The 10693-nt window shown below is 42.8% G+C and overlaps 1 protein-coding gene across 1 annotated transcript in view; it reads right to left on the minus strand.

Moving 5' to 3' along the window:
* Positions 1-10101, minus strand: part of FAM160B1 (family with sequence similarity 160 member B1) — a 43891-nt gene extending 33790 nt beyond the window's left edge. The window contains exons 1-2 of the mRNA XM_012505626.2: positions 9722-10101; positions 704-782 (exon numbers count right to left, since the gene is read on the minus strand). Coding sequence (XP_012361080.2) covers positions 704-782; positions 9722-9766 — 124 coding nt within the window. The 5' untranslated portion in view covers positions 9767-10101. The remainder of the gene's footprint in view (positions 1-703; positions 783-9721) is intronic.
* Between the last annotated feature and the right edge of the window lie 592 nt (positions 10102-10693).

Raw genomic sequence — 10693 nt, forward strand, 5'->3', positions numbered from 1 at the left:
AGCCTAGCGCTAGCAAAAGATGATTTGTAAGTTTACTTGTAATTTACTTTTTTAAAATGTTGTTTTCCCCATAACTGTAGCCTTTATATACACAAACGCTCCAAGAAAGAATGAATGTTCAAGCTGTATCCACACTGGCTTCCTTAAAGTTCCTGGGATATGCCAAGCATGCCACATGCTCTGGCCTGAGGGTTTGTGAATTAGGTCTCATTCCCGAGACACCCTTCCCCCAGATATCTAGCAGGCTTGGTTCCTTTCTCCTTTAGATTTCAGCTCACAAGTCATACTGGGCAATGAGGCTTTCTCTAACCTAAAATAGCCAACTGTCCACTCCCACCACCCCAACATACTCTTTAGCCTCCTTTATTTTCCCTTGACGCTTATCATCTGACACACTATACGTATTTGTCTATATACTGTCTGCCTCCTCCCAATCAATACATAAGCTCCGTGAGGACAGCAGTGTTGTCTGTTTGACTGACTGTTCTATCCCCCAGTGCCTCAACAGTGCCTGACACACAGTAGTAGGTGCTCAACGGGTACATTTTTAAATGAGTGACTGAATCTTAAAGACAAAGATAAGATTGTCTATAAATTTAAATATAAAATAACTTTGAAGACTTATTTAAAAATATTTTAGTATTTCACCAATTTTCTGTTTAACTTTCACAAATTTTCAGTTAATATCAGCATTATTCCTTACCTGAAGTCTCTATGTAGTAATGGGTAATTGCCTTCCAGTGATAAACAAAATCTTCTTGTAAAGGAAGAGAAGGTGCAAGCTACACAAACAAAAGACCACAACAATTAAGGAAACGGCATTGAAAGTTTCCCATAACTTATAACTCTGTATTTATCTATTACGATGCAAAGGTAGCATAAAAATAAGGGGTGAACTTTGTTTTTATATGTCAGATATTAAAGAGAAACAAAATAAGTCAAATCCAAGAAAGGAAAAATGAGTTATCAAGAAAGAAGAAAAACATATTTATCAATATTATTATTAAACTACAGTATCGAGCTTTTTTTTCCTCCCCCGACACTTGTTTAAAAGTAGGTTTCAGGCTGGGGGCAGTGGCTCACACCCATAATCCCAGCACTCTGGGAGGCTGAGGTAGGTGAATCACTTGAGGTCAGGAGCTCAAGACCAGCCTGGCAACATGGTGAAACACCATCTCTACTAAAAATACAAAAATTAGCCAGGCGTGGTGCTGTGCGCCTGTAGTCCCAGCTACTGGGGAGGCTGAGACAGGAGAATCGCTTGAACCTGGGAGGTGGAGGTTTCAGTGAGCCAAGATTGTGCCACTGCATTCCAGCCTGGATGACAGAACGAGATTCCATCTCAAAAAAAAAAAAGTAGGTTTCAGAGGTATATTAAATGAAAATGTACCAATATTCTATTACTGACATATCAGTAAAATGAAATTACTAATAGCCAGGAATCTTTGTACCTAGGACTTTGAAATGCAAAAGAGTAAAAAGCTGCTATGTAATTAGTTCCACATCATCACTATTAAAACATATTCCAAAGTCAACTTCGTAATCAGATTAAAACTGTACCCTCCATTCAGTGACATACAAATGTAAATCTCTTTTTTAAGCTTGGATTAGGCAGTGCCTATTTTTAGCAAAATAATTACATGAACAAGATACTAACAATTAAAATTCCACAAAGTCAAAAATGCTCAACATTTTAGCTCTAAAACTTACTTCAGAAGTTTTATGACCAAAATTATATCCCCTCAGCCATCTTATAGCAAACGTACAAGTATTTCAAATGTGTGTTAAATGGATAGAAAAAGATTTGCATACACTTTCTACATTTCTTTTCCTTAAAGAGTGAAAAAGAGTGAGAGCTCCCCTAGTCCTAGTGTTGTCAGAGGCCTTTGAACCAGAGCGACTCCATCTTGAACAGGAGCTGGGTAAAATGAGGCTAAGACCTGCTGGGCTGCATTCCCAGGAGGTTAGGCATTCTTAGTCACAGGATGAGACTAGAGGTTGCAGGTCTGATATCACAAGATACAGGTCATAAAGACCCTGCTGATAAACAGCATTTGGTAAAGAAGCTGGCCAAAACTCACCAAAACCAAGATGGTCACAAAAGTGACCTCTAGTTGTCTTTACTGCTCATTATACACTAATTGTAATGCATTAGCATGCTAAGAGCCACTCCCACTAGTGCCATGACAGCCTTCAAATGCCATGGCAATGTCTGAAAGATACCCTATATAGTCTAAAAAGAGGAGGAACCCTCAAGGCTGAGAATGGCCCACCCCTTTCCCCAGAAAGTTCATGAATAATCCATCCCTTGTTTAGCATATGATCAATAAATAACTAGAAAAATAGCCAACTAGTAGCTCTTGGGGCTGCTCTGCCTAAGGAGTACCCATTCTTTTGTTTCTTTACTTCTCCAGAGTCCATTTTCATAGACTTCCTCTAAACAGATGACCTAAAAGAGGTCATGTTATTCTTGCACTTCTACTGGTACCATTTTGATTTCTTCGTGTCCTCAGCATCCACCTCAGAGCTGGCAACCCTGTCGAAACAATTTCCGAACTATTGTCCAAATTATAAATATTGGTCATAAACATCTTAAGTGTTTCAATCAAGAAGATGAAATGTATTTATGGAATAAAATAGACCTAAAAATATTTCAACAATCATCAATATCTTCCACTGTAAATAGCACTGTGTAAAGAGAATAAAATATTCACCTTATTTTCAAAAAAAATAAAAATAAAAAAGACTGCAAGAAAGGAGTTAAAATCTTTGGAAGTATTTTAACTTCAAGGAGAACATGGGGAGAAAAAAAACTTATGGGAGATTGAGGGAAAAAATTAGGAAGAAAATTAAGAATCAAAGTATTAACTTGGGAAAATAGTATAATCTTCCTGAAATGTTTAGATAAAAAAAATGTTTTAATCAGCCACTTGTTTTTAGAATGTTCTCAAAATACATAAAACCTCTTCCTAATTTTTTTGGACCTGACTTCTATAGACCACCTTTATATAGTTAAGTGCATTCACAAGTGGGACAAACCCAAATGAAATCTGTTGTTTCAGGAACTGTACCTAGTTAAGATCTTAAGTGTAAATGCTACGATTTGTTAAATTTTTCCAAGGCAACCTCCTGGGTACGTGAGGAGTTACAGTATCCTTTTTCCAGATTATTTCAGGAGTGGGATTTATTATTTCAAGGGAATTGAAACTGTATTCTCTGGTCACTAGACAGAGAAGTCTTACTGCATTTGTGTCAGGACCTTTGTTGTAGGTTACAGTGAAATTCAAAGCAGAATGGTGTTACTTTGTGAATACCTCCCTCCAGGAGTTAGATTTAAATAAGACACCTATTTAACTAGAAAGTTAAACAGTTCTAAATTGCTAATAGATTAGTAACAATCTTGTTCAAACATGAATAAATTTCCTTATTTATGTAAAACTTTCTAGTAAACTTGCCACTTTCATTACTAATTCTAACATGCAAATTACCTATTTTATCATTGCATAAAAACATTGATGCTCTGAGTTAAAAAAAAAATATGTGAATCAGTACCAAGAGATTCCAAGTTAACTTTTTGCAACACAGAGAATTAAATTTTTAAAAATTCATGCAATGACTATCTCAACCCCAAGTTGACATGAAACCCTTAACTAGACTTTGCTTTCTCTGCAAAGCTTGACCAGGCTCTTCCTGCCTAGGATGGAGTCCCTATATATGCCTTGATACTCTTTTTTTTTTTTTTTTTTTTTGAGACAGAGTCTCGCTCTGTCGCCCAGGCTGGAGTGCAGTGGTGTGAACTCGGCTCACTGCAAGCTCTGCCTCCCAGGTTCACGCCATTCTCCTGCCTCAGCCTCCTGAGTAGCTGGGACTACAAGCGCCTGCCACCACGCCCGGCTAATTTTTTGTATTTTTAGTAGAGACGGGGTTTCACCATGTTAGCCAGGATGGTCTCGATCTCCTGACCTCATGATCCGCCCGCTTCGGCCTCCCAAAGTCCTGGGATTACAGGCGTGAGCCACTGCGCCCGGCCTATGCCTTGATACTCTTTACCAGCTGGCTTGCTCTCTTTTATCCCATATCCCACTTTTGTCATTGTTTAATTATCCATCTCTTCCACTAGATTGTCAGCTCTATGACGGCTGGAATTGTATCATCTTTTTCATCACTCAATCTCTGGTTTCCAACTCAGGCATGACACAGAGTTAAGTGTTGGATAATATATATAAATACATAAATAACACAGAAGTCACTGCCTTTTAATGAGTAGTTATGCACCAGGTGTAATACTGCAAATTTTGCACATACTGTATGATCTTAAACTCTCATGATAAACCTATTTTGCTCAAACTCTTAAGACTCAAAATCAGTTAACTGACTTACCCAAGGAAACACTGCCTTCAACTGGGAGTCTGGACTGTGTCCAATATACCCGTCACACAAAAGTATCTAGACGGATAATTCAGATGAAAACTAGTGTTCTAAAAGCCACCTCTGCTTTTACTGTGTCTCATGTATCATCAACATTCCACTCCCAGATTTCATTTTATTTTTGAGACAGAGTTTTGCTCTTGTTGCCCTGGCTGGAGTGCAATGGCGTGATCTCGGCTCATTGCAACCTCTGCCTCCCGGATTCAAGCGATTCTCCTGTCTCAGCCTCCCAAGTAGCTGGGATTACAGGCGCATGCTACCACATCTGGCTAATTTTTGTCTTTTTAGTAAAGATGGGGTTTCATCATATTGGTCAGGCTGGTCTCGAACTCCTGACCTCAGGTGATCCACCCGCCTCGGCCTCCCAAAGTGCTGGCATTACAGGTGTGAGCCACCGCGCTTGACCCCACTCCCAGATTTTTTAAATGCTTTCTGCCCCCGGCTTTCCCAATGACCTCCCCATCTTCTCTGTCTCTCCAAAGTCTTGCTCACTTCCTTCCAGAGAGCCTTCTATAACAACTCCAATCCTAAATGCTTGCTTCCTTTTCCTATAGAGTTCACTGGCTAAACCAATCATCCAAATGACAATAATGGTTGACTTTTACTGAGCACTTACTATGTGCCAGGCACTGCAGTAAGCACTTCATGTACATTATCTCATTTTAGTCTTCACAACAATTCTATAATAGGTTTAATTACTTCCCTTTATAATGAAGAAATGGAAATGTATACGTATCAAGTAACTTGTCCAAGTGTAGAAGGAAGGGACAGAGGCAGGAATGGAACCTGATTCTGTCTGGCTCTACGGGCTAGAACACAATCTTAGGCATTCCTTATTCTGTAATCTCACTTGTATGTTTGTTTCCCAAATGAGACTGTAAGCACTGTGACCAAGGACACAAGCACACCAAGTCCACCTTGTTTCCCTCACTTGGAGCCACGCTTTCCTGGTGACTCAGAAAACATGTGCTGAATGAGTGAAGGACTGAAGCTAGAGATCACTTGTTGGAAAAGAATATGCCTAAGAAAACATGAGATATATTTGATTTGTGGTTTGAATTTCCAGGGCACAGGAGATTTTTAAGGAATTGCTAGTCTCAACAATCATCATGAACTCTTAACTATAATTTGAAAAGAAAACATTGCACTTACGTTCTGAAAGATGACTTCCATTAAAGGGATTAGCTAAAATGATAAAACTCTTCCCTGACACTGTTCTTTATCCTCTCTGGAATAAATCTACCCTCAAGGGTGGAACTGGTTGGAATTTAAGAGGAACATGCCCTTGGCACATTCCCTAGTGAGGACTAGGCTCTCAACAAATACCAAATTGTACTAAATGGAAAGTGTTTTATCTATCTTTTGAAGAAGTTGTGTTAAAACAATCCAATCTAACCCTGGAACTAACTACAAGAAAGGCCTGAATTCAGACTTGTGACATGTGGCAACTGGCAAACAGAACAGATTCATTTCATAAGGCTCTTACTGGTCAATCATTTCTATACTGAGAGAAGACTGTCATTTCTAAAAAGGGAGGCAAGAGTTACATTACAGTTCTTGTTTTTAATCAAGAAGGTGTGAACTTCTCTTCCATACCCAAAATGCAGTCTATCAGCTTAATAACACATTTTCAAATATTAATTTTAGAAAATCTCTTAGTCATATTTTTCACCTGGTAAGTAGTTACCAGGGAGTGAGGAGAAACCATTAATTAAACAATAAGAAAAACTCTATGTTTAAGCCTCACTTAAATGAATACATCCGGTCAATGCTAAAAAAACTATTTGGGCCAGGTATGATGGCTCCATCCCCACAATCCTGGCACTTTAGGAGATGGAAGTGGGAGGCTCGCTCAAGCCCAAAAATGTGAGACCAACCTGGGCACAGTGTCTACATTGTGAGACCCAGTGTCTACAAAAATTTTTTTAAAAATTGGGTGTGGTGGTGTTGGCCTACAGTCTCAGCTACTCAGGAGGCTGAGGCAGGAGAATCGTTTGAGCCCTGGAGGTTGAGGCTGAAGTGAGCCATGATCATGTCACTGCACTCTAGCCTGGGTGACAGAGACCCTGTCTCGAAAAATAAGTAAATAGTTAATTAAAAATTAAAAACTCATTTGAAGGCTCACCAATCGAATAAGGAAACCTGGAAAGTAATCATACCAAAATGGTTGGAAAAGCATTACTCCACAGACTGATCCAACAAAATAATGAAAAAAGGTCATGTCAGCATCCAGGTATTTTCTGTCTCTGTATAATCCTGATAACTACGTTAATTGGAATACTGCATCAGGAAATGCTAATTTGGGCATAAAAATGAACAGGAACGCACAGAAGAGCTAATGAAATGAACTGAGGAATGGTAAGATTGGTTCATAGAGGAAAATATCAAGCAAATTAATAAACAGAACTGAATAACTAGAAACTAATCTTGGGCTACAAAAAAAATTATCCAAATACCACAAGGATGGCTTATTCATCATTGCATATGAGTTCATTCCCAAGAGAGAATGTTAAAAGGGGGGAAAAAAAGGTTAGTATAGAACATGAAACATTTTTCATGAGATTTAACCACCTATCAAGATAAGATAGGTGGTGCCACAAATGAAAACATTAGGTCTAAGCAAATGAAAACATTACATTTCTAAATGCAATGCATTAATTTCAGGACTAGGTGAATACAAGCCACTCTAACTTCTTCTCACTAACCTCAGCAAAGTAGGCTAAGGATATTACAGAGCAGGAGCCAGATAATTTGGCAGATGCTAATATATACAATTATAAAAAGATAACGAGGACAAGAAAACACAGGCCTCCGGATAAAAATGAGCCTTTACTAGGAGAGCAGGAAAGCCATCTTTCTTTTTCTAAGTACTTATTTCTGTAAATACTAGCCTGATGGGTAAAGGATATAAATTATAGTCGGTATCTGTGGGGGACTAGTTCCAGGACCTCTCTTCCCTAAAATCTGAGGATGCTCAAGTCCCTGTTATAAAATGGCATAATATTTTCATATAACCTATGCATACCTGTATACTTTAAATCATCTCTAGATTGCTTCTAATACCTAATACAATGCCTACACATCACTTCATTCACATAGATTCAGGTCAGTACTTGAATGTGGCAAATTCAAGTTTTCCTTTTTGGAACTCTGCAGAACTTTTTGCCCCCTCGAATATTTTTTTACTTGAGTTTGGTTGAATCACAGGTGCAGAGCCTATGGATAAGACAGCTGACTGCGCCGGGCGCGGTGGCTCACGCTTGTAATCCCAGCACTTTGGGAGGCCGAGGCGGGCGGATCCCGAGGTCAGGAGATCAAGACCACGGTGAAACCCCGTCTCTACTAAAAATACAAAAAATTAGCCGGGCATGGTGGCGGGCGCCTGTAGTCCCAGCTACTCGGAGAGGCTGAGGCAGGAGAATGGCGTGAACCCGGGAGGCGGAGCTTGCAGTGAGCCGAGATTGCGCCACTGCACTCCAGCCTGGGTGACAGAGCGAGACTCCATCTCAAAAAAAAAAAAAAAAAAAAAAAAAAAGACAGCTGACTGTAATATAATAAATTTTGATTACCAAGTATCTCATTAAGTATTCCCAAGTATCTCATATATTCAATGTTAAAATAAAATGATTCGGGCCGGGTGTGGTGGCTCACGCCTGTAATCCCAGCACTTTGGGAGGCCAAGGCGGGCGATCACTTGAGGGCAGGAGTTTGAGAGCAGCCTGGCTAACATGGTGAAACCCCATCTCTACTAAAACAAAACAAAAAATTAGCCGGGTGTGGTGACGCGTGCCTGTAATCCCAGCTACTCGGAGAGGCTGAGGCAGCAGAATCGCTTGAATCCGGGAGGCGGAGGTTGCAGTGACCTGAGATCACACCAATGCACTCCAACCTGGGTGACAGAATGAGATTCGGTCTCGAAAAATAAATAAATCAATCTTGGTATTTTTAAAGAAAACAAAATATAAATGTTTTAATAAATTGCAGTTAAGTTCTTTTAACAAAAGTGCTTGAGTGTGCATAAGCAAGAAAAAACTAGAAGTTGTCTTGAAGTCTACAACTGTCATTTCCCTCCGTGTAATACTGTTCTACGTTCATGAAACCCTGTTTTTCCTGTTTGATACATTTGCCCAAGAGCTTGTCCTAGAGCTAAATATTTTAACGCTTCCCATGTATCACTTAAATAACAACTGTACTAAAGTTTCTTTTTATTACTGAAGGCAAAAACTCCATTTTATTTTTGCCTGCCCATAAAAAATCATTGTTGTATCTGACATTTTTTAAAGTGTACATTTTAAAGTGCCCTATCACATAATATGAACATAGGAAGAGAATGTTATGTTAAAAATTAGCAAAGTAATTGTTTCTGCACAGAATGCAGTTTTCAATTTGGGCAGTTCTCCCAGAATAAAGTAAACAAGTAAAGCAACTAACATTCTTACTAGAACAGTGACAAGACATTTTCCTTTTAGTTTCTTTTCACTTATTAGTCTATTAGAATACTTGAATACTGTCTCTCTATGCTGGTGTCTAAAACCCTCAAAGGAGAGTACAGTTGCAGGATAAACGAAGAGTGACCAGGAAGAGAACTAGACAAGAAAGGAAACAGATGGTCTCTGTGCTTCGCGAGCTTGGAAGCTGTCGAAAGCAAACTCGGTTGGACCCTCCAAACCCATATTTCAGATCAATCCATAAGGTTCAGCTGAGTTCGGCCTCCAGGCCCAAGAAAGCAAAAGCCAGCAACCCCGGGGCTGGTCGGCTACTCCCTCGCCAGGGTCGCCCCACAGCAAGACCATGCCTCTCCCACCCCTACCCCCAAAACCAAAACAAAACAGAACCCAAGCCCAAACGGTGCTTGCTGGTTTCTTTTGTCTTGCTCAACGCTGACCACTTTTTTCCGGAGAAGGTTAACGTTAAGGGAGCCCAGGGGAGCTCCCTGCGACCCCGCCGGGTGCTCCCCGAATCACCGTCCCCATCAGAGGAATGAGGCGACCACCGAGCAGGATCGGGCGGCCAGGTCCTCCCCGGCACCCCCGCCCCGGCTCCTGGAGAAGGGCAGGGACCGCCGGCCTGGGGCAGCCAGGGACCGAGGGGACTCGCGCAGAGCCAGGCCCGAGGCCCCGGGCGCCCCCACGACCCGGCGGCCACCCAGGGCGCCCGCCTGGGGCCTCACCCCACCAGGGGCCAGGGCCGCCGAGGGCCGGGCCGAGGCCGCCCGGCTTGTCCCCGAGGCCGCCGGGGAGCGTAGGCCGCCGCCATCCCCGGCCTGCCGTGCGCCCGCAGCCCGTGGCCTTACCGCCTCCACGGCGTGCTGCAGGATGGAGGTGAACTTGGAGAACATCCTGTCCCGGGACTGCAGCAGCCTCTCCCGGGACGACCTGGAGAGCTCCTCGATCCGCCGCCGCCGCCCCTGCTGCGGCTGCCGGGGCCGCTCCAGAGTGAAGGCCGGTGCGGGGCGGGGAGGACGAACTGAGGACCGAGGCAGGGCCTGGCCCGGCCGCTTCAGGTGTGCGCGGGCGGCGCGGCGGCTCCGGAGGGCGCCGGGACACGGCGGGCGACGAGGAGGGCGTTCGGCGCGGACTCGGGGCCCCGGGAAGCTCCGGCGGCGGCTCCGGTTGGGACACGGTGGCAGCCCCGCTCAGGTTCCTTCCGCCCGCTCTGCCCGCCGCGGCCTGCAGAGGGCGCCGCCGCAGCCCGGGGAGGCCCGGCCAGGCCTGCCCTGCGGCGGAGCCGCTAGACGCCGCGGGGGCGGGGGGCGCGTTGAGGCCTCGGCCTCGCCCGGGGTAGGAGGCGTCCTGGGGGCAGCCACCGCCCTCTCCCGGCTTTGTCAGGGCGCCTGGGACACCGGCTTTCTGACATTTTTACAGCTCAGCGATTCTCAAGAGTTTTGTTTCTCCAGTGGAAGTAACAGGCTGAGTTTGTAGGGACTCGCAGCCATCCATATATGCATATAGTATTCAGAGGTTCTTTCTGTAAGGACTGATTTGGAAGACTCGTAAGAAAACAATGTTCTTTAAGCAAACATTGGCAATGGATTTAAATGCTCAGATTTTGAACAAATCAACGACTGCAGGTGAAATGGCTTTGCTAACTGTAAAATATATTATTATTCAACATTAAAACAGGAAATCCCACATGAGCACATGGTAAGACGGCTGGCTCAGTTTAAATAGCCCATTATAATGTTTATATATAATATATAATTTATTTGTGACATGGTTGATAGTGAGGTGTAGTGATTCAGAACAGCATTTTCTATTCAGTTATC

This window comes from Nomascus leucogenys, chromosome 3 (genome assembly GCF_006542625.1).
Source record: "Nomascus leucogenys isolate Asia chromosome 3, Asia_NLE_v1, whole genome shotgun sequence".
Taxonomy (NCBI): Eukaryota; Metazoa; Chordata; class Mammalia; order Primates; family Hylobatidae; genus Nomascus; species Nomascus leucogenys.